The sequence below is a fragment of the Patiria miniata genome, unplaced genomic scaffold (genome assembly GCF_015706575.1).
Source record: "Patiria miniata isolate m_02_andy unplaced genomic scaffold, ASM1570657v1 HiC_scaffold_16, whole genome shotgun sequence".
NCBI lineage: Eukaryota > Metazoa > Echinodermata > Asteroidea > Valvatida > Asterinidae > Patiria > Patiria miniata.
Window position 1 is genome coordinate 17,401,406 of NW_024037054.1, and position 25,167 is coordinate 17,426,572.

Genomic DNA, 25,167 nt, shown 5'->3' on the forward strand with positions numbered 1-25,167 from the left:
CACCGACGTATAAACATTGTGTATACTCAGTGTGTTACCTCCCGAGTGAAATTTTTCTTCCAACTTTTTTTCCAACTTTCACTCAGGAGGTAACACACTGAGTATACAGTGTTAATACATCTGTGAAGTGCAAAACCTAATATTGATTAACATCACCCCGACACAAAAAAAATCCCATCTCATGAATAATACCTTCTTGTTCTAGTAAAAATTAACAACATAAACATACAAATGAAGAGTTCATTTGCAAAAGCCCATTAACGGCAATTTTACAAAAATGAAGAAAATCCTTCCACCTACTTCTTGAATAATTTAAAGTCTTTTTCAAATAAAAAATTGTCAAGAGTTCTCGAGAAATGATGTGCTGGGCAGTCCACATTTGTGCACAAGTAATGGGCGCTGTGATGTTTTAAAGCAGATTTTCCCAAAAGGTGAAAAAGGGATATTATTATAACTGTTCATGCAAATGAACTCTTGAAATGTACATGTACATTAATACCAAAATTTGATCTTCTCTTTTGTATTTTCAGCACTAACAAAAATAACACCAAAAAAGTAAAAGTTTCTTCTCGGTTGTATTTTCAGCACAAAGTATCTTTTTTAATTAACTTTGACAGTATTTCAAAATAAACATCTTTTCAGTCTGTCAGTGTTTTCTTGCCATTTTGCATTTGAAAAAGTTCCTGCTATAATAAAAATGTCAGGCATCTAACTTGTTACATGTATATGTTTATTTTGTTTCTATTTTGTCCACATACATGACATCAAATCAGAGTTCATGGTTTCACTTTGATGGACAATTTACAAATTTTGGAAATTTTTATTCAGAGGACTCATAGTTGCCAAGTCCGTAGCTGTAACTGCGTGCGTACTGACATTCCTATGGGTTACAAGCTTCTGAATGGCCTCAAAACAAGCCTCAAATGACCCTCACTAATGCACTGGTTAATAGTGCTATAGTGATCAATTATTCAAAACCGCGTACGGTCGGTTGATACATGTAGGGCAGGGCTGGGAGAGAAAGGCTAACATCGTCATTAGCAGTGTGTGCTTGGATTATTAATTCATTCTATTGAAATACATTTGACCGCCCGTACTTGCATTGGGTTAACTGTGGAGGAATACTGGAATACCAGTGTTTGTTATAGTCAGTGAAAGGGTGGGCGAGTGCGTGGGTGATTGGTGGGGAAGGAGACAGTTGGAGAAAGGCCGGTAGTGGAGGGTAGGGGGTTGTTTTGGGGCTTCTAGGGGGTCAGTGCGTGTAACTTTTCTTTTTTAAGCCTCCGGATTGCCACAAGATACATGTACACTACATGTACATGTACGCATAGTTTCCAGCCTCGCTGATCCAATTTTTTTTCCCGTACGCTGAAAACACATTTGGCCAAGTTTCCTTACTGTCTTGGTCTTGATGATGGAACTTTCATGGCTTTCGTTGAATTATCCGTCTGGGTTTTTCCCGCTTCCTACAACTGCCCAGTCTGTGATATTTGGGCAGATTCTACAATTTATTGCTATTTCACTTTTTTTTTAACCAGAAGGCGTGGTAATTTGCCAAGTACGCATACATTTTTCTCAACGTACTGATTTGAGACACCCACGGCCATCTGCAGATAGTGTACCAAGTGAAATAAAAGAAAATGGCAAAGTTATCCGCAATGTTGTTTTTCTTCTTCACATTACTTCACAAGTTCCCAATGAGAAATACAATGTACAGCTATTGCTATGTACATTATGCTTCATGTACATGGTCTCCTAAGCGACATTACCTTTGTTTTTGCGATCCACCGTCCGTGCCTGCAGTGTCTTAGCCTGCCTCATTAACTCCTCCCTAGTCCTCTCTAGCTCAAGTCTCATCTCTTGTCTCTCCTGTAGCTCAGCCAGTAATCTTTCACCTTTGAGAAAACAACGCATTTAATTGAAAAAAAAAAACAGTTCCCTTTATTGTCTTGAGTGAGTATTCTCCAAAGCAAGAGGAATGCAATCCTAAATTATCCTACATGTAAAAGTTTCTACCACACAAGCTATTCAATGAAGCACAAGACTTTGCTACAGTAAAGTTTAAGTCTTTTCATAATATCAACATGTACTATCTGACTACCTAGCCTATATTGGGAGCAACATTATATTGAGAGCAATATTACATAATATTCTAAATAACCCTTGTAACAATCAGTTGGCATATTTGTAAACAACCAACACTCATGTACACGAAAAATTACAAAAACCACATGTAGTATCTACAATATTATTCACATGATTGTAACACGTTACCCTGTGCAACAATGACTTGAAAAAGTGTACTTGACACAATATACAACGCTGTTTGTACGTGCCAACATACAAGTTTTGAGCCAATAAGTGCCATGCAACATGTGCAAAGAGAAAAGTAAGTGCAGAATAATTGAACAGCTATAAAACTGAAAACTGGAAACAACAGTGCACTAATAAAGGTTTGTGTTCTGTTTATATTTTTCGCTGTGTCCTTTTTCCTGTGAATATCATGTTTTCTGTGACTTGGCTAAGATCTTCATTCTGAAAGTCACGTAAAATTCACTTTAGGGGAGAAGAGGTACAGGCACAAATGTTCAAGTAATTTTTCCCTTAGTAAAAGTTTTTTGAACAATTTGCTAGGAGTGATCTGAGCTTGACTGTCAAGACCTGCATAAAGTAAAATAAAATTTCCAATTTGAGTGAATGACAGTGTAGTATCTACATATTGACAAGTATGAAATTCCAGCGTCTGTACACATGTGATATCTGTAACAGAGCTTTCAATAACTGTGAATTTTTTAAATCTTAGACATCCATCATCTATTAATGCCCCAGAAGATTACAGACTAGGAGATTTGGATCATTCCTCTGAATAATTAATTAAATATATGTATCATGGTTCATTGGCTTTGTTATGTTCAAAATTTTACTAGCTCCGTTAAATGCAATGCCATAATCAATGCAGTAATCACCCCCTTTATATCTGACGAACAAACCATGAGTTGAATACGTGGATAGCTTTAGGTTAAAAGTTTTCCATGCTTTCAAATTAATATGACACTTCAAATACTTTGGAAAAATTTCCAGCAAAGTGCACTCTCTCATTTCACCATCTGCCAACATACAGTTACATGAAGCTGAAGGAGCTACGGTTCACTCAAACTGATATCTTCTCATGGTAAATCGCAATTAATTCCGGCTTCTTTTCTTTTCCCCGTATTTCACCAACCTTTTAGTTATCAGAGATACTCTACTTACGTTCCAATTCAAGTCTCTCCCTTGCTGACTGGGTCATTTGGCGAGTTTTCCCCGATGTTCTTCCCTCCCCTACACTCTCCATATCCTACACACACAAAAATGTTAAATACATTTTATGTGATGACATATACAGTCACAATGTTCAGTGCATTCTACTTATCATTAGTAAGCAGCCATTCAGAATTTCCTTGTGACTAGCATTTATCCAGTAGGCCCGTGCGGTATTGGAGTTTGAGAGTCCACTGTACACCGTCACAAAAATATTGCAATATGCGGTATTACCAGGTACTTTCTCATGCTTCTGGGCGGACTAATTTTATGACACGTGGCGTTAGGGAAACTATTAAACGGGTACCTTCGGCAAAAATTCATAGGCCCTGCTAGATGACTAGTACATGTAAGTACAATTTCCACCTTATCTATTATGACCACAAAAAATTTAAGCAATTATTGATATAGTGCAGTTCCGGCTAAGTCGTTTTTGCCAAATTTTTAAAGAACTTTTGTACATGCTGCACACATCTGGCCACACTTAAGAGGGAAAGTTGCGGTAATGATGTTGCATATCAAGGTCGTCAGTATTTTAGTATTTGCACATCGTTTGGTATTGTTCGGTATCCAAAAAAGATACTATACAGCATTATTGAAATACAGTCCAAGTCTAATATTCAACACATAACAACTCACCCTCGAAGAAGCTACACCACTTTCTGCATCCTCCAATGACAATCTACCGTCTCGAGTTCTCTCTGACTGCCTTGTCCTTGTTTCACTTCCCAAGTCCCCAGTGCGTTCCCTCCTGACTGAGTCCCTTGCGTAAGGATCGTATAAGTCTTTTTGCTGACTGCTACCGGCCCGCTGACTGAGAGGGGTGAACTGCTCCAGTTCCCTCCTCCGGGATTGGTCCCAGGACATCTGACGGCTCTGCCGGAGCTCGTCCGCCTGCCGTTTACGGATCTCCTCTTCCTGTTCTTGCTCCTCTGCTTCCTCCTGGAGGCGCTGCCGCTTAGCCTCCTCAGCTGCTGCTGTTGCTGCTTGCTGTTTCGCTTCTGCTTCTTGGGCTGCCGCTGCCTCCTTGCGTCGCATCTCTAGCTCCTGCTGCCGAGCTTTCAAGAGTCTCTGTCTCTCCTCCTCCTCTTTCTTCTCTCTTTCCCATCTCTCAGTTTCTCTCTGCTGCGCCGACTCCAAATGCCTCTGCTTCTCTGCGTGCTCTCTGGCCGCTGCTTGCTGTATTTGACGCTCTCTCTGTCTGGCCTTCTCCTCTTCTTCTCTTTGTCTGTCCGCCTCTTGCACTGCGGCATTTGATGCCAGTCGCTGTCTTGGACTGTCCCGTTGCTGGTGCACTCTGTCTAGGCCTGCTGGTTCTGCTGACTGTAACCTGTTATCCAGGTCCTCGGGTCTTCCCCTTCGAAATGTCCTTGGAGTCTGCTGCTTCTCGGCAGTTTGCTTCCTACATAATACAATACAAAATGATAACAATCCGATTGATAATGATATGACAGAATGTTAAATGTTTTATTCTTTATCCATAGTTTATGTAAATGCCGTCTTGATGATGATTGATAAGTCCTGCCAAATTCTAAAGAAAATATCTGGTTGTTAATATGAAGCTCTCGGTCGCAAGCTGATGTGAATGAGTTTTGTTGAGTTATTGATTGCAGCATACCGGTACCTGTAAATGTCTGATAGTATTTCAGTTGAACTCTGCTCACAGTAATTAAATGTAACTTAGGAAAAAATACATGCACAGCTCAGAATATTTTTGCCAGTGCTTAAAGAGGTTGTGGAATGCTCGAAGACATTTCCGTCATTTTTCGGGTATATGTAGCCCAAGGTGTGATGAAATAAAACGACTATTGTTTCTGTCATAAAATGAGTACAACAGGTACTTTTGAGAGCTGTTTTTCAAGTCCTGTCATACCTGTTTCGACCCGAACGTGCAATTTGTGTAAAAGTCGTCGTTGCGGGCAGCAAACATAACACAGTAAATCGTGACGTAATAAACAGGACTCCCGATGCAGAGTAGCAGGAACGAGTCCTGTTTATTACGTCACGATTTACTGTGTTTTGTTTGCTGCCCGCAACTACGACTTTTACACAAATTGCACGTTCAGGTCGAAACAGGACCTGAAAAACAGCTCTCAAAAGTACCTTTTGTACTCATTTCATGACAGAAACAATAGTCGTTTTTATTTCATCACACCTTAGGCTACATATACCCGAAAAATGACGGAAATGTCTTCGAGCATTCCACAACCTCTTTAAAGACAGGTATACATGTAGTAGTGCTTAAAGACAGGTATTGAGGACAGGTCACTCTCACATGTGGACCACAAATTCAAGGGGGAATCTCTTACAAAATATCTGTGATAGGAGGATGTTATCTGTAAACCGATGACTGACCTTTCCAAAGAGTCACTCCGTTGACGTCCATAATCCAGCTCATTTCTGTCGGGGGTGAACTCCGCAATCCCAGAATCCTGGTTGGTGTCGTTGGTGTAGGTATCCAGGCGACCTGACTTGAGGGGTGTGGACGGATCTATTCCCTTGACGGCTTGGAGTTGTTGGAGGTGCAGAGGGGGGACACCACCTGGGGTAACATTGGGGGTTTGGGAAGGGGTGGGAGTTGTACCACACGTGGATGGTTGGTGCTCGTTGTGAAAAGCCCTATAGGTTTGAGGCATGGCCCAGTGGGCCGAGCCGGGCGATTCCGGGTGTTGGTTAGTAGAGGCGCTAGCTGATGGTGGTGGAGAAACATTAGTTGGGTTAGGGTTAGTGTGGACAGAAGAGGAGGCAATGTTTTGGTTAGACTGGGGATTGAAAACGAGGGGATTTGTTAGAGTGGGGTTGGAGGGTTTGGTAGGCTCTGGGGGTAGGACGATGGTGGATACGCGACCGCTGCTACCAGCGCTGTTGTTGGAGGAATTTGGGCTTGAGTCTGCGTCAGAGGGCTGAGTCAAGCGAGGGGGTAATGGGGTGAGATGGGGAAGGCTGTGATTGGACGGGGATGATTTTGGGCTACTCTGTGGTGAGCCGTGTTTGTTTTGAAGCGGGCTTCTTGTCGGCTGGGTCTTTCTTCTGGGAGGGGAAGTTAGGTCTTGGGAAGGTTTGCTGCTTCCAGGACTTATTCTGGAGTTTATGGTGACTAGGTCTGGCATTAGGTTAGTCTGTGAACCTCTGTGCGTTAGAAGAGGAAGTCTGGAAGGTGATGTGCTGTAGATCGGCGAGTGATCTGCAAACGAATTGTGTACATGATCTGATGTGTTGTGGGTATTATTTGTGTTTGTGTGGTGCTGATGAAAGGCGTGTGATGATTGGCTGTGAGGGTGTCTCACAGATCGGGGACTCTGATTGGGCAAGGGAGTATCCATGGAGATGTCTGGGAGGTGATTAGAGTGGACGGTCTGGCTGGTGTCCGAAGCATGCTGGACACCAGCGTCCCTCTGTCCGACATGCAACGGACCAACGGGCTGCTTAAATGCACCTAAAGTGGTGAGAAGTTAATGAGAACAGAGCATGCAATATGGAATTAGTGAAGCTACCACCGACACAAGGTACCAGACATGAAGATTTAAGATGAACATGTATGAGCATGCAGCAAACAGTTTACATTTGATACTGAGGATATGAAATAATCTAACACCAAACATGCCAATTAACGAACAACAAATTTATCCACACGTCAAAATTTGATAGGAAAAGCTTGTCTTCCATCAGGACTGCAGTTGCAAAACTGTCCATTTTAAGCCACTGTATTGGCCTACATGTATAATTATCACATGCTCCAAGCATTAGTAAATATTTTTAAGCAGCCCAACATCGCCAGAGATATGTTGGCCAAGAAATCTTATTATGGCTGTCCTCGTAGATTATGCAGCCTAAAAGTACAAGACTTTCTTTGCGAATACAGTGTGCATATACCTTCAAAAAGCTTCTCAAAATTCTTTGCGTGGATTATTAACACGTTTGGACAATAATGCCACAATTGAACAAAAAACACATCCTGATCAAAGCTTACCAACTCACACAACGTTGTTAGCTAAAACTTAATCTTAAAAAACTTAATCTAAAAATATAAGTCTAAAAAAAAGCTAAATAGCAACTTCATTCTTTTTTTCCTTAATGTATTTCAATGGCGAGTCTAAACTTGTTTAAAAATCGACCTACCCTTTACTTGTCCTGTTGTACTTTCTGCTGTGTGCTCCTGTCCTGTCCTAACTACCTCACTAATTCCTGCTCTGTTCCTACGCTCTTCGACTCGCCTGGTTTCCTCACTAGCTTGTCCATGAGGAAATCGAGGGTGTCCAGCCTGGTTGGACGCAACTTTGGTCTCCTTGCCTTTGTTTCCTAAGCTTGTTCGTCTCTGACCAGCAGTCTGACCAGCAGTCTGACCAGCGGTCTGACCAGTGGTCTGAACAGCAGTCTGGCCACCAGTGGATCTAGTCCCTGCATTGTCTTGGCCTGTCCTAGCCTGTCTTAGCCTAACTGATGCAGTTTGAGTACCACCAGTGGGCCCGAGAGGCTTACCACCTGCTAGTCTCCTAGCTACCTGTGGACCACCCTTCCCTGGTCCAGCCTGATGCTGTCTGCCTACCCTACCATTAACAACTCCCACTCGCTGTCCTACCCGATTCCCAACCCCTCCTGCCTGCCCTGCTTTATCGGAACGTTTCTCTATTTTGACACCTGTCTTTACCCCCATCTGTCTACCGTTCTGCCCACCAGTTTGTCTACTAGCCTGACTGCCAGCCTTGGTTCCTGCTGGTTTGACTCTACGTGGTATTTTAGACGGTTTCTGCCTACTTTGTTTATCTAATGGGGCAGCTTGCCGTGTCCTATTTTGATCAGTTTCTGCTTGACGTATTCCAATTTTATCAGAATCTGCTGGTTCCTCCTTGGGTGAGCTAATTGCTTCCTCTGCTAAATTGTTAAGAAATAAATGTATAATAGAAAAATATGTTCTATTCATTAGCATTTTCAATTTGTACAACATTAGCAAAGAACTTTCTGAATAAAACACTAGTGCTTTTCCCAAACTCGAAACTACAGAAACACAGAATCCTTGTGAATAAAAGTATGGTTTGATAAACCCCAAAATGTCCCTTATTTTTTCTTACTCAATGTCACTATCAAGAGTTTGTTAAATCCACTTGAAAAATTCTTTCAATCAATTTTGGTTTAAAAAAGGTTTGGGCATACTGGTACAGATCAAAAGGAAAACATAATGCTGATGAACATTTTGCATACAAAAATACATTTAAAATAAATATTTGGATATACTTTTTGTTCGTAATCAAGCTTTCAACATCGAGAGCATCAAATTATATGAATTAGCATAAAAATAATCACGCCAATTCGAGCGATTCACAATGCAGTGCGCCACCAAGAGTTAGCCACGGAGAGTTCATTTTTCCCAGTGCATTGTGGGAGATGGTCGACAAATTCGCAACGCAGGACATTTGAAATTGTTAGTTTTTCCGGTCAGTGGTTTCGTAAGCGTATGATTCGAGGATCTGTTTGCCAATTTATTTTCTTGTTATCAATATGGTGTTTTTGGTAAGACGGCAGAACGCCATGCCCCAATCTATGACATACATGTATTAGCTCAAGTTGTCTACCGACACTCATTCAAATGGGCCATGTTTTGTCGACCGTAAACTTGAAAAATGGACTCTCCGTGGCAAACTCTTGGTGGCGCACTGCATTGTGAATCACCCGAATTGCCTGCATGTATTGTGTCTACACAGGTACAATTTGTTGCCATGGACTGACTTAATTATTGATCCAAGGTTCGCTTTTCCCTAAAAATTCATTTGGATGTCACCAGGCTAGAGTCAACACATTCGGTCCAGTCAATGGAACATATATGTTCAACGTACGTGTATGTTGGTATAACTGTGTATAACATTTTTTGTCGTTAGTCAGGAGACTGGGCCTGAAAAATTAATCAAACGGCATGCCCGTTATCTTTATATTCTATTCAAGAGAGCAATTTGGAGTGAACATGTATTCGTTTAGTTGTCATTAACATGATGAATTTTCTGACTACAATTGCATTCAATTCCTACCCTAAAAAAAAATATTCTCACAATTTTTTTTTTTTTTTACATGTGTACATGTAGGATAAAAGGTTTTGACTTCAGGATAAAAAGAAATCCTTCTTATTTAAAAAAAAAATCTTTGCCCATTTTCTGAAGGGAAAAACTTAGTGTGATTAGGATGGCGTATTTAGTCTTCGTGATAACAGCATTCAAACAGCCATTTTTACTTTTTCTTGGGTTACCTATAACGACTTACCGATGAGATCCATTCTTTCATGGTTAGTAAAGGCGGCCAGGTTTAAGGGATCCCTCTTGGCTTCTAGGACAAAGATTTCTGGTAAGGGAACCTGGCATGAGAAGGAGGAAAGAAAAGATAAGTTTTTCATTTTGTTAACTTCTTTAAATTAAGTTGCAAAACCATCAAATCATTAAACGTTAAAATTATTTGAATACATCTTGCTATACAGTTTTCCAAACAAAAACAAAACCACACAATGAAATCCATGTTTAAAGTCCTTTCTAAGAATATGAATTTAGAATGACATGTTCAAAATTATCTCATTCTTTTGTGTTTCTTTTTCTTTTACAGAAATCAGCAAATTACATTTTTTCAATTTTAACTAAAAATTAAATCTATTTTCACCAACCTGAGGCGGTATAAAGTTCTTGACCTTCAACTCAAACTCTTGTTTGGATTTCACCTGTAAATTGACACACAGAAAAATAGCCCATTTCCATCAAAATGACCTATTCATGTACTTTACATCTTTCCACTTTGATATTATTCACTCATAAATGCAATAACACTTTAACATACATTGTACTTGTCTAAATTCCTTGGGCCCAATATTTTGTGCAGAGCAATCTATTATTGATCTTTAAATCAATCCAAGATGCTGGATTGAATTTATCCAACATGGCAGCAAAGACTTTAAGGCAATAAAAAAGGGAAAGTAAATACAGCAAAAAGTATATAATTTTTAAGTACGTACATGTACATGTAAACTTGAAAAAAATAAAACCAAACACAACTGTTTACACTGTACAGCATGTCACACAGATTAATGAAAAGAACTTCAATATTAGAAACTTTTAGCCTATAGTCTTAACTTTTGAAATACAATCTTTCAAAATAAAACACATGTTTTATTTGAAATGTACATTTTTTATGTTTTTATAAACCTTGTTAACCACATTGGTTTATGGTTTATTTAAAAGCATTACATAAAGCAGTTAGAAACTGAATTGCATGACATTTACAACATTACAAAAAAAAAACAATTATAAAGCACAAGTAGATATTAAAAGTATTTAGACTTTGAACTAAAAAAAAAGAAGCCTCTGTATTCTGTACGAGGATAGAGTCTCGACCTTACTTGAAATACATTTCTATAGAGAAAAAAAAATGAAATGGACTTAAATTGTACATTATTGTTTAAATAAAAAATACAAAATCACTGGGCAAGAAATGGTATGCATGAATTATACATTGGTGTTTATTCACTAAATATACATGTAAACAGGCCTAAGCAACAACTTGTGAAATGGAATGAATCGTGCAATACTTCATTCATATTGTTCAAATAAAAACAGAACTTTCATTGAAATTCCAAACTGCATAACTTTTAACCAAATGCCTTTATTCATCGCTAAAAAGCTCAAGCAAAGAACATGAAGAAAGCAAGCAACTACACTATGTCAATTTATTGATTGCAATATAGACCTGGCCAGCGCTAAGCTAGAAAAACAACACACTGGCAAGATCTTGTGCATATTTGTACTTTTGCCCGAGTAATTTGCCGCGGGCAGATTTCTTTCTTCAAATCTCTTCCCTGCTGTTCAGATCCATCCGTCCTTAGTAACCTGCCCCCTGGCCATGCCCAGCAAAGCTTCAAGAAATCATTGATCAGCACTGAACCATTTACGGATTACAAGCTGCTCAAAAAGGGAGACAGTTACGCGCAGTCACAACAAAAGGGTCTCAAAGTGTGGGTGCACTCTCCGTAATCCAAAATGCCAACTGTTGTGGCAGAGATGTTTCGTGGCCTTGTTTGTGTAGCCTAGAAGACAGCACAATAGAGGATCAACTTTTCTTCACGACCTGGCATATTTCAAGGAAGCAGACTTGGGCTGAGTTCTTATCTGAGTTTGATTTGGGTTATTAGCAACAGGATTTATTTGGAATTACATGGGAAATCCAGATTAACTTTTGACGGATTAAAGAGATAAGCAGATTTGTCTAACAGGTTTTATCTCTAAGCTGATCCACGCATGCCAAATAAGATTTAACTTTATAATATGTGTACTGGCAGTTGTCCACTAACATGACTAAGGACTGTAACTTTAACAGATAGCCCTAAATATTTTGTAGGGAACTCAGTTTTTCAGTTGTGGTACCGGTACATGTAAATCCTATGGGCAAAGAATCAATAGTGCTTTTATTAAATTGTTCCAGTTCATTCAATCCTTCAGCAGCTGCCAGTGCTATATTGTACAATAAAACCAACAAAAACTGTACAAACAAATTCTTAGGCATACATGTACATCGTTTTCAGTCACAGAAGTTCCAGACATACATACATGAAAAGTCCACACGTACATGTACGTGTGGACTTTTCAGGCTATTTATTTTAAATCAATCGAGGAAAAACCACATATTTTAGAATTGTACATGTAAGCAAATTTGAAGACAATCAAATTTCGTAGAAACCAAAATGAGAAGTGGACAGTGGGTCTTTCTTTCCTTTTTTTTAAAAATTGTATGCAAACTTTTGAAAATTATCGCAAGTTAAAACATATCAGTACTGTTGTCTGAGCTACACTTCTAATATTCCAAAACGCAATTAAAGTCGAGAAACTGAACCTCCTTTTAATTATAATTCCTTCTAAATTTGTCATTTAGGGCAAGAATCCAAACAAATTAACAATAACCCGAGCTAAGTGGTAATTTGGTCCCGCAAAAATGCAATTAAAGTAGTGAAACTGAAGCAACTTTTAATTATAATTCCTTCCAAATTTGTCATTTAAGGCAAGAATCCAAACAAATTAACAATAACCGATCTTGGTGGTAATTTGGTCCTGCATTGTGTGCCACAGATCCTGTTCCATCATGGTAAAGAAGTCGCATAGCAACGGTACACAATGGGCCGATCAGCCATGACAAAACCGAGGCATTGTTGGCGATGTTTGCAATGCCCACATGTGGGGTATATATATCCAATACAAACAGTAAGCAATCATCCTGGAAAAAAACCTGCTACACATGAACGATCAAGTACCAGTTTTATTGTGAACACACCTGATGTGTACACAGTAAATTCCCTTACAATTACAAATGTAAATGTTGGCTTTGGATTTACAGTGTATAGGGCCTAGTACTGCTTATAGTTTTCAAAATTTTCAGCGGTTTTTGATGGTTAATTTATTTTCTGAAATACATGTACAATTTAGTTTTAGTTAAATACATTACAGAATATACTGCTGACATGTGTACGAAAATAAACAATTTTGGCACTGTTTGTTGAATGAGACACGTCGAATTCATCTAACGGTACATATGTACAATGTTATATTTTGTTATTTTTTAATTGGCTTTTCCGCAAAGTTGCGGAAAAGCCTTTGTTTTTGTTCTCATTTTTTTTTTTTTTTTGGCTTCTTCTTTTTGTCGCCTAAATCCCATAGACTTTGTGCACGTTTTTTCTCAACGCCACTTTTGGCATTAATCTTTGTCATACATCATTCAAAGTTAGCATAAGCATAGTCCCTATAGCAAAGATGTGTCCCGAAGATTGACGTCATGGTGACGTCATCGACTAATTTATTATAGATTTTTGAATATTTAATTTTTCCCATAGACTTTGTACACATAAATTTTAAAAAAATTGTCGATTTGCAAAGGGCATTTTTGACTCTTTGCCAGTAATTCATTTACACCAATCTTTGTCTAAGCAAAGACCCTAATTTAAACAACATTGTGTAATGATGACGTCATGATGACGTCATCAGGTGTGTATTTATAGGCAATTAAATTGTGACACTTTTAATATTCAAAAATGCATAAGAAATCAACCGTACGCGTCCGCAGCATTTTGTTGCCGGCAAGTGGTAGAATAGGTTGATGTCTTTATTTCATTCAGTGTGCGTGAAATCACGTGACCCTTGCTTCCGGTCGAAAAAGGCCAACACCGGAAGTGGCTTATTATTTGAAAGTGGAAATACATATAAACTAGCTTTTAACGATGTTAGTCTCTTGGCCAATAGTATTCTTCAAATCATCTACCGATGACGTCACGCAATCTTCGAGCGCCCTCTAGCGACAGGTTGAAAATTAGCAAAAATGTATTTTGAATAGATGTCTGTGGCAAAGTTTGTCGTAATCGCCTAAATATTGGTGTATATGATGACCTTGACCCACTTAAGACATGTGCGAAGTTTTAGGCAAATGACGTCATCAGACCGGAAGTTACAATAAAAAGACCCTTTTTCATTTGAAAATTCCTGAAAAATCAACCATGGCAGTTTTTATATTTGTTTTTACTTTAATTGTCGATTGAAGGGTAGGTCTAAAACTTGTCAAAGTTTCGAGGCGATAAGCAAACTCGAACATACCCTACGCACGCTTAAAACCTCACGTTGACAATACCTCTCCTTCAAAACATGCACAGGACAGGACGTCCACAATGTACATGTACATGTACATGCACGTACGTTGTACATAGGCACATACATCGTATGCCAGTCAGCCTGCAGCGCACGTGTTGCTGAGGTCAAATCCTGTCCACAGTGACCGTTTTAGCCAATTTTCAGCTAAGTTTGACAGATTTTATGTTCATGCATGCGCATAGACAGGGACGTATTATAGCACTCTTGGCATTAATCTTTTTTCAGATATCATTGAAAGTTGGCATAAGCATAATCCCTACAGCCAACACGTGTCCCGAAGAGTGACGTCATGGTGACGTCATCAAGTGATTTATTATGGACTTATGAATAATTAATTTTTCTCATAGACTTTGTACACAGCTTTCTCCACAAGTCTTTCCCTATACAACACTGATATATCTTACTGAGTAGTTCTGAACTTCGGCTGAGAATTACTATGAGAAGGAAAAAGAAATCGTATTTTTTTACGCCTTTCATTTGATTGAAAATATTCCCAAGAGTTAGAATAGCAAGTAATATTTTATAAAAATGTTTCAGTTTAAAGGAAAATCACGTATTTAAAGGTGCAGTTTTTCTGCTGTGGGATTTTTAACCTATTGACTTTGTACACGTTTTCAAGCCACCATTTTTATAACTTGGCGATCTGGAATCGTCATCAAAGTTACAGCCAAGGAAAACCCTCATAAAAAAATTCTGCCTAGACTATGACGTCACGATGACGTCATCACCTAATTTTTTATTGATTTATGAAAATTGACGTACATATTGTGAAGTCTTATATCTACAGAAATGTAAGTCCGATTGGGTTGAAACTTGGTATGTGGCTATACCAGGATGTGTTATAGATTAAAAATGAGGTGACGTCATGATGACGTCATCCTGAGATTTTATATGAATATTTATTTGTTTGGACCTTTTAGCCATATCTCCCGAACGCAACATGCAAAATGCAAAATTCTTTTGACAGATTTTATGTTCATGAATATTCAGGGCATATTATTGATTAAAAAAAATAATAATGCGGAAAAGCCCTATGTTCTGTTGCAAACAGACATAGACCTCTAGTTTTTAATTGTGATAGTTTCACGATTGAGAAAGGGAAAGAAAGCATTTTAACCATCAGCAATTTCTTAATACTGCACAAATAATACAAATGTAACCATAGTAACTTCACTGACTCAACCTGCATAAAAGTATGAAACAAATATTGTGCAGATAAATTGGCCAAACCAGATTTGAATTACAGAAAATTCTCAAGTCTCTACAATGACAATTATCAACCGACGAGAACATTAAATTTTTCCTCTTTATCAGAGTCCACTGATTAATGTGCCCGGCCTTTTATTCTCACACCAACACCACTTCTCCCCTCCAGTAGCCTTTACTGCCATTTTGTCAACAGCGTGCCCATTATGATCAGACACCGACACAATATTTGTGGAGATATCGCAAATAGACCACTCATTAATCAAGCACCTAGCGCCCAGCAACGGGTGTGCCTGCTGGTGGGCTACTGTTTGGATGAGTCAAACAAGTAAATGGGGGCAGATAAAAGGTGCTACCGGTATTCTACTCATGAGTAGGGCTGTGCATCGGAACCGGGTACCCGAGAACCCGACCGCCGATGTCAGGAACCGGTTCTAGATTATGGGATTGGGCACCCGTAACCAACTTTACAAATTACTTAGTTACTTCTCAGACAATGAAAAAGAAAGGTTTTGAAGTCATTTGTGGGGAATTTTCAAAATGAAAATCAGGCCACATGGGAAAACAAAACATATTTCACATTTATGACGCTAGTGAAAGCTGCAGTTTACACCGTTAAGGCTCACTGTACTTGTACATTTCATTTCATTTTTTTCATTTCAGAAACATTTATTTCCACATGACTAAGCACTTTAGAAAACAAAACAATTGTTACATGAAAACTACTAAGTGGAGGCATTACACAAGAAGCCGAAGCTTATAAACGGAATGCCTTAAACACACAAAAAATATATATATATATACATGTAAACAATACTGAAAAAGGAAGACTAAATTCAAAAGACAAAACACAACAAAACAAAACAATGAAACAGAAACAGACAAACAAACGGAGTGGACGTAAACTTAATAAACTTTACAGACGGACATACTGGAAACATACTAGTGATACAATGACACAGTTTATAAAATGGATGATGCAAGCAAAAGAAAGCACAATTAAAGCAAACATGTATCTTGCTGTATTGATGCGCCAATGCGGTAGTATTATGGTGCAGACCTTTGTAAACAATCGCAACAGCAACTTCCAAGATTTGAAATTTGGCATGTTTGGCGTTGGGTCTTTATAACGGATACCCACGTACACGGTTTTTTTTTTTCAATCCAGTACCTGGTTCCTGTACTACCTGAAAATGCACACCCCTACTCATGAGGCCTGGTATACTTTCATGTGCATGCCAAAAGTATCCATGCCAAACATTTACAAATCTTCCAAAAAAAGGAACCAATGAAGCATTTCTTATGTACCGGTGTATTTCAAAGATGAACGTTATGGTACTGTCCGTGCAATTTTCCAAATCCTGAAACGTCTTTTTTCCACTGCAATTTTTCTAGCACTGCAAAACGTATTCATTTTTGAATGAGGCAGAGTTTAGTTTTGGAATCACCAATTTCAAAATATTACAAATTTCCTTTACTAAACAAATTCAGACACATTGCTTTGTGCTAACTAGAGCTGCAAAACCAACAAATTATAACTGAAAAACATTTTTTTGGAAAGTTTTATTGCAGACGACAAAAAAATATAAGTATATGTAGAACAAAAGTAGGGGGTTACTTTGGAAAATTAAACATACAAATAAAAAAATTGCAATTACTTGAAGAGCACTGACCACATCCAACTCTGAACTTCCAAGACATTTTTGGCTAAAAATCTTCGTAGGCCATCAGTCTGGGGGTTTGGTCAGTATCAAATTAGGGCATTAATGATTATAGTGCGCATGCGCAAGGTATACCGCCCCTAGAGTGGTAACAAGCATTTTGATGGACATTTTGAAAAAAAAGGGTGATAACACCCAAAAAGCTGCCACCGCTGCAATGCTAACACATATTTTCCATCTCTGGAGGTACATACCTTGCCAAAAATCGCTATGATGATTATATTCCCCTCATTTGATACCGGTGGCCAAAATTTTGGACCGAGGCTGATGGCCTATCCTGAATCCTCCAAAATTCATCACTACAGGAAACTACATGTATGCACATAGTGTACAATGTACATTTAGTCATCGTAAGTTCAGGTACAAAATCAGTGTCCATTGGTCAGCTTTTGTTCAATTCAACATACACACAATGATTGCACTTTTTAAGGTGACAACTGTCATTACTAACAACAAAGTGTTTTTTTATCATTCACGCATGTACATTTTGTGCATCTATGGCTCAATTTTGTTTGCATAATATTTTTATTATCAGGTGCTTATCAACCACAAGATATTGCCCAACACTTCAACAGTCATTACCTTGATAAGCAGCTTGATGTCAGGTTGCTCTATAGATGGGTTAACCAGAAAATTCTTGTCACACTCAGTCAGTGTTGACCAAATGGTTATAAATTTCTCTTATTGCTTGACGAGCAAGGAACACATGCTTGATTTTTTCCAACATCGGTCCAACCGATGAACAATAACAAAGGACAGGGTTCCCAGCACCTTATGAAAGCTAATTCCCTGAGTTTTACCCGATATTACCCCGAGAAATTTCCAAAATTCCATGAGAAATATTTTCACTGTAAAGAGGTTGCTGGGAAGCCAAGAGGTAGTTGCAGCATGGACAATGATAATCCGCAGACTGCATTTAACACTAAAAAGTCACCATGTATAGCTAGTCAGTCACAAGACGCGCAGATGCCAAACTGACCAAAAACCTTCACTGTCACTGTCAAATTTCCTGAGTTTCCCTAATTTTTTGTTCTTTCCCAAATTCCCTAACTTTTCCCTGATTGAAAAATGGAAACTCGTTTTCAAGGTTTCCCTGATCTCCAGAGTTGCTGGGAACCCTAAAGGAATGCTTTTGTCACCTTACACTTGAAAAGACCATTATCATGTTGCGGCCATCTTGATTTTTTTCCCATTCAAATCAGAGTAACCAAAGCGAGGCTAGAAGGAAAAATAGTCTGGCTCTTTTTTGCACAAAAACCAATGCATTCAGTACTGTTATTGGATACAGGGAACATGACTGAAATGGTGGCAGCATGATAAAGGTCTATGGGCTCCGTGCGCTGACTGAAGAGGGCGCCCTTTTACCTAGCAACGACGTCCCATGGACGGGACATTTCGCTGGTTGACGCGCACCGTTCCTTGTGTGTGACGCACGTACACCAGGGGATTTGTACTAGTGGCCGCGCTTCGCAGCAAATGAATTGCAGTCAGGCAAGATGGCGTCGGTCGGTCACCCCCAACTGTACTCTCTTCGCCAGTGAGGGGGTAGTTGTGAACGGAGCGGATAGCTTGAGACTGAAGACTTGCAATGTGAGGTCATGAGGACTTGCAACAGACTCAGCCACAACACTGCTGTTCAGTCTTGCAAGTAGAAAATAAAAACTAGTGGTCTAGAACCCCGTCGGCCAAAGAGAACTTACCTGTGTCAAGCATCGACCCACACTCTTGAGGAACACATACTCAGGGGGTAGCACATCATAGCCCAGCTGCTCAATGATCTGGTTCCTGAGATAGTACAGACTCAGCTCCGGCCATACTCTGAAATACATGAATAAAATACTTTAAATTTTGTACAAAAAGTTTGTTAAAAAGGAAAAAACAAACCCTCAGCATTACTTCAACTCGGTCATATTTCTTAAATATTAGGCCCATGTTTTGTCTTTTTCAAATTACAAAATTTTGCCAAGCTTCAAAAACTCTTCCGACAAAATGCTTTCCATTGTAACGGTATATGAAACTGCAACTTGTGTTGTTTTTAAACCCACAAACTAACTTTTGTGTGAAGGAAAAGGATTCTGTGAATGGATTAAGAAAAACATGAGAGAAAACCAAAACGATTGTTCAATCACATGCACTGCACAGAATTTTGTCAGAAACTGATAAAAGAGAGTTTGGATTAATGACTTTGCCAAAAAAAAAGAACCACACAACACACTGTATCTTTTTTCAAAAATGTTGTTTTAAATTTGTGTATCACTTATATTTTTTTACAATAGTAGACTAGAGACATGAGAGTCTTACCTGAGAAAGCCAGCTGAGATTGTCTGGTGTATGACGTCATTGTAAGCGCTGCGGTATTTCTCATTCCAGACTTCTTGGGGCACCAGGTAGACGTGGAGGTCCACCAGCTGATAACGGCAAAGGAGATGAGAAAAAAACAAATAGTTATAACTTAAGGGACAAAATATATGAACCTCGGAGCTCTCCACTTTATACATGAAAACTGAAACTGACGGTTTGCTAACATCTAGGAATTTTTATTAAGCAGATAATTTGTTCAGGAATGTTGAATAAAAATAGTTTTATTGTTAGCTTAAGTAGAACCCAACCATAATTCACATTTTAGATTTCATCAAAGGTACAATGCTATTTACAATTTTTCACGGTATTTAAAGGGAAAATACAACATTTGCAAACATCAAAAAACGAAATGATCAAATTATCACGAAATAGCTTACTGAATTGTTAGGGACTGACAGTCTAAAGCATCCTTTAAAATCGTGGCTCCTGGTGCGCTGACATTTTCAAGAAAAACTGTATTTTTCCAACGCTGTTCGGCTGACCAGCGTTGGAGAAGACTGGCTTTTTTTCAAAAACTGTTCTTAATTTTTCATATTTAGTTATTCTGACCTTTCTTTGCAATTGATCACACACCTGTGAAGGGGTACAAGCCTGCGAGACTGATTTTCTGACCTTACAATTCCCCAAAGTGAATTAATTGCTTTGTTTCATCTTAAGTTAAGTGGGGTCAGGAAACGAGACTACAAGAACACGATTGGTTTTCTTGGTTTTTCCAGCATCTACATGCCCAAAACATGAAACAAGTCAGTTTAACAATATTTTATATACATGTAACATACTAATCCTCCAAATCCATTTACTTCTGAAAATTGCAGCAAAAGCAAATGTTGTACATTCCCTTTAAGTTTTCAAGATTTGTGTCATGGACTCTCTCTTTCTATCCATACAAATGATGTGATGGCAAAAAGGGGGGGGGGGGGATGAGGTACGGACATTCAACCAGTTTACAAATGGTCAGATAATATGTGACTCCTGAAGTACAAATTGTATGGCAAATAAAAATAATTTGCTTGTGAAATCTAGTCAGGATCAAGGTAAATTTATGAAGAAAAGTTGATCTCAAAAATGTTAATTTTGCTAGAGATGTAAAAGTTTTTCAGCAATTTTCCAGACAGTTTGCTTTCCGTTTCTTCAGGGTCAAAGTTCACGACAAAATCAAATTGACAGTTCAAAAGCAATGTCTAGTAATATGTAGATTGTGTTGGGCCTTGGTGTAAAACCACTTGATCAATTAGCCCCCTTGTTCACAATCTGTCAACGTTATCTTCCAGGTCACACAAAAGATCAACTGAAAGGACCCCCTTTAGACGTGTGACTCAATAAATCATGCTAATAACCGTAAACTGGACTATTATTCCAAATGGGTTTTGACACTTTGTACTATGTCGGATCACATTTACCTATCATTAGCATAATGACAAGTGTTCGCAGTTGCACTTTTCAGTGCCATTAACCCTCAGGACTAGAGATACAAACATACATTCTGCGCAAAGTTGACACCCACTTTTGACAGCAATTTTCACCTACTTAATGAACTTATTTTAAATATGTTTTCACATAGTAGTAAAGTATAGGTCTTTAACCATGCATGGTGAAAAAAGCTTAGTAAAAGTCGCAAAAATAGTGATATTATGCTAATTTGTATACAAGTCACCACAATCAGTCTTGTCCACGGGTTATTCTATGTAAATTGGACGTTTTCGTAGTTCATAAAAATAAAAAAACCTTCCCACCAAAATATATTTTGCCCTGATAACTTTTATTGAAGCTGTCCAATTATTCATGTCAGTGTTAAGATCATCTACTCAATGAGCTCTGATAGCTGAGTTCAGTCAAGCGAAGGGAATGTGTACCTCCGTGGACAAACAGGTTTTGCACATGAAATGTTCAAATAAGCATAGCTCAACGACAAAATGTGCAAATGCAACGATTTTGTCGTCACATTTGCTTAAAGGCCAGTACTTTAATAGCTACTAATCGACAGTTAAAATTAATTTATAAAAATAGGTGAAAATTGCTGTCAAATGTGGGTGTCCTTTTTTTTTTAACCACCCTGTAGATAAGCTGGTGAAAACAACTAGCACCACAGCTAACATAAATTTGCTAATGAAAACAATTATTATGAAAGTGTATAAAATAAATGTTTAAAACTCTTAAACAGTTTCACCAATTTTTCAGCTGGCGCATATACTGTACATGTATATCTACCGTACCAAACCATTTAACTTAGAAGCCAACATAATATGCAAGAAAAATATCCAAAATATTTACAGACTACAGACTTACAGCTTTGCTCAGTTGGTCAGCCATCTGCTTTTCCCCGTTAAACAAAGTTTGAAAACAATTATCCAAAATTAAGCTGATTTTCTCATTTTCTCACTGCTGGCTCGGAAATGCATCGGTTCAAACGGCAGTCTGTTGATTATAGGGTTCCAGCCTGACAACGCATCTCTTTATGCCTTGCCCGCTGGTTTCACCCACTCAACCGACAAAATTCTCATCCAAATTTAACAAGTGGTTACGGCCCATTATTTTTAATGTTCCGTGGCAACCTGTTGGTTCCTTGGCAACCAAAGCCAACTGGCAATTTGCTGAATTTGCTCCGTTTGACTTCATTGACTTGGCCATGAATCATGTGAATTATCATTAAAAAGTGGCAATGGTAGGCAATGGTAGGAGGTGAGGCATGGTTCTGTATTCAATATTTTGACGGTAGCATGATACATACATTGCACTGTGGATTGGACCTTGTATCATTTTTTTTCTAACTTCAAGTAATTATGGAAATTACCACAAAGGGTAATGCAGTAGACTCCCTTGGCAAGTCCAACAGTCCTTATTTATGAGGATGCCAAATTTTATCGTGTTCTCTGAATTTTATTCCCACATTTTAGTCGCAGTTTTTATAGGCCTACACATGTATAGATACATTGTGTTTACATACATGTACATTTACGCGACGACTTTAAGTCGTGTGACTTATCGTGCTTATACAAAAAATCGTGCAACATGTATCAACATTTTTCTGTCTGCAACTTTTAAAAAAGAAGATTTTATCGCGCTTTCAATTTAATATGACTGACTCGTGACTAAAACCTGTAGCATCAGTTTGATACGGTATGTATACAACATACCAATGTACATACGTGCACTTCATGGGAATGCATATGAAGCAAATGTGGCCATGTTTAAACGATTTTGCTATTTCTTTAAATAAAAGTTGAAGTTGAACACTTAGCCCATGGAGGTATAGTTTAGGGGGCCTATTCTTGGCTACTTCCCTTCAGAAAGAGTCAATAAGAAAACTTAACTTAAACATAAAAAAAGAAATTGATTTATAGGAAAGAATTGCATACAAGGCCATTACTCACATTCCTTAATAATATGACCTGAAAAGTACCAAAAGTTGTGAATCTGATGAAGAAACAGTATTTTAGGAGTGCAACATTTTTTTGATAATAGGGGCCTACTCTATTTTTTTTCTGTCATTGCCCATAGACTTTGTGCAAAAGGTCTGAGTGGTGGCCTTGTATGGAATTCTTTCCGATTAAATTCAGGAAATGATTTTGGGAAATTTAATATGTATTTTAAACAAATTGGTTCCAGGATTCGAGCTCGGCACCTTTGGCATTCAAAATGCACATTTAATCCAACAGAGGTACTGAAGCGCTCAATCGTGTCAACTGAAAACCTTCAATTTTTTCATACTTGTAATAATATTACAATTTTACATGTAATCATGGTAATGATGTAGGGCCTAATTAATCAATTTTTATTGTAGGCCTACACAGTCACAGGTCACAACCATTTGTGCATTGGGGAAAAATGTTGCAACCTGACGCCACTTTTTTCTTCATATATCATCTCAATTATGAAGGTCATTCATTGCAAAAATGATAAGACATGAATCTGGGTCTGAGAAACATTTCCAATTTTGTTGGGATTTACATGTACTTTAGGAAATACTTTAGGAAAGTTTTCTTCACTCTCCATAACATTGTCGTTGGAAGTTGCATCAGGTTGCAACATTTTTTCCGTGCAAGTTGATTGAACTTCAAAGTTCAAGGCTAAAATAGCCATATTTTATACCAAGTTTTACTTTAACTTTAAGAAATGTTTGAAATCAAACATGATTGTAAACGTTTTAAGTCGTGCAAGTTCTAACAGTAATGGTGGTTAAGAACACGGACCCACCTCCATGCTGTCACTGAGTGACACAATTGGTTGCCATATAAATTGACCATGCATTCCCTCCCATGCGTGACTACACTAATGACATTAGGAATAGGAGCTACGGTCATCATTCATAAAATTCAACTTAGATTTCAATGCTTACTTGCTCCGAAGGAGGCCTCGCCATAGGAGCTGGTGAAGACGTCATGTTCTCGTACAGTCACTTGTTGTATAACTTAACCGAGTTTTCATTTTGGCCACAAATTACAACGGCACAAAATACTGTCACCGTTCGCGTTTTTCGTCTGACACGTTTGCGATCGGGCCAAGATATATGATATCATCGGGCGTCACTTTCCAACGTGCATTTTGTTATTGTGTACAGTGTGCATTGTCAACGTGTGTACAGTTTCTAAGGGTCCCAACCCATCCTGCAAAAGGTGGTCACGTGATCAAATCTTTCATCACTTTTCTAAAAGTTGTTACGAGTAGTTGATGTAGAGAAATGAAACTAGTTGAGGAAAAAGTAAAACATATTTAACCAGGTGTAATTATAGCTCCAAAAAAAGCTCGGAACATAACATAAGGCAAACTTTGTGCTTTGGCATGATGACAGAAAAACTTTTATTGAGATTGAACCTCGACGTTTTCACAACTCAAACGCACGGGGGCGCTATAACATAACAGTCGGCATAGTGGAGTTTCAGGATAGTGCTCGCCAGATAAGCCCCTTTTATTCTTACAATTGCAGCAGACTTCACTCAAAGGAATTTTGCGATTGAGAAAGATTTAAGAGATTGAAACAACAGGCCCTTTAACTCTTTCGATCTCTATATATTTCAAGTCGATCCTTTCCATGGGAAGTTTTTGAAACAAAAATATTGGGGGGGGGGGTAATTTGACTTCTCTGTCCAGTGCCGGCTAGCTGGTTGCTGGTGTCATTTTCTTTTCTTTGCGGTGGAGCTGTGACAAAAATGTAGGGGAAAAGAGTTTGTGGGCTGTGGACAGCAGTGGCGATGTCTAGTCTAGTCAACGTTGGCCGGGGGGGGGGGGGGGGCAGCAGCTTGTAAAATTTGAATAGCGGGGGGGGGGGCACTTGCTGACTTTAGAGGGTGTGGTGTATGTACACTCCACGTACGCGCTCATTTCTAGCGGTAAAAAGGGGGTTTGAATAGCAAAATATTTCCGGTATATAACACGCGGAAGACAATGGTACTGTGGTCACGGTACAAAACATATGCACCAGAGGAGGATTATTAGGGGGGGGGGGGGACTGAACATCACCACTGCCGTTCCCCGACCAGTCTGAGTCTAGTTTCATCCGTTGTCCGGAGACCGCAAGCTACGCAACGACAAAATGTGAGCATACATTTATTCTGCGACCCCGCGCGCCAGCCAATCGGAGTCGACTTTAGAAAGTGTGACGTCATTTTGAGCAAAAATTCGGCCTAAGCTGTTGATTGTTCAATTGGCTGCCGTGGTTTTGTAATACAAGTACACTCTGCACTCTGTTCATTCGCGATGTAAACAAAGTTATTGTAAGGACGAAAACTCAAGATAAACACATTGTATTGAAATTACATTTATTCAAATATTTTGCAATGATATTTGACACCGGAATCTCAAAAAATGACAGGAACCGTTAAAGAATGAATTTAATATAACTTCAGGAAATTTCAATGTAAAGACACTCGGTATTAATTTTATCGTCATCAATTTCTTCCAAAAGAGGGCGGGCTACGTAAAAACAC

General features: G+C 38.6%; 1 protein-coding gene across 4 annotated transcripts in view; it reads right to left on the bottom strand.

Annotated features, from left to right (window-relative positions):
* Positions 1-23,815, bottom strand: part of LOC119723166 (spermatogenesis-associated protein 1-like) — a 28,565-nt gene extending 4,750 nt beyond the window's left edge. Inside the window, exons 1-10 of one of the 4 annotated variants that reach the window (XM_038193728.1) lie at positions 23,580-23,809; positions 19,184-19,290; positions 18,583-18,700; positions 9,941-9,994; positions 9,550-9,640; positions 8,056-8,169; positions 5,656-5,842; positions 3,940-4,702; positions 3,253-3,337; positions 1,770-1,895 (exon numbers count right to left, since the gene is read on the bottom strand). In XM_038193728.1, coding sequence (XP_038049656.1) covers positions 1,770-1,895; positions 3,253-3,337; positions 3,940-4,702; positions 5,656-5,842; positions 8,056-8,169; positions 9,550-9,640; positions 9,941-9,994; positions 18,583-18,700; positions 19,184-19,290; positions 23,580-23,624 — 1,690 coding nt within the window. In that variant the 5' untranslated portion in view covers positions 23,625-23,809. Of the gene's footprint in view, positions 1-1,769; positions 1,896-3,252; positions 3,338-3,939; positions 4,703-5,655; positions 6,737-8,055; positions 8,173-9,549; positions 9,641-9,940; positions 9,995-18,582; positions 18,701-19,183; positions 19,291-23,579 lie in introns of all 4 variants that reach the window. The other 3 variants (XM_038193726.1, XM_038193725.1, XM_038193729.1) reach the window with 3 other exon arrangements.
* Positions 23,816-25,167: the final 1,352 nt, after the last annotated feature.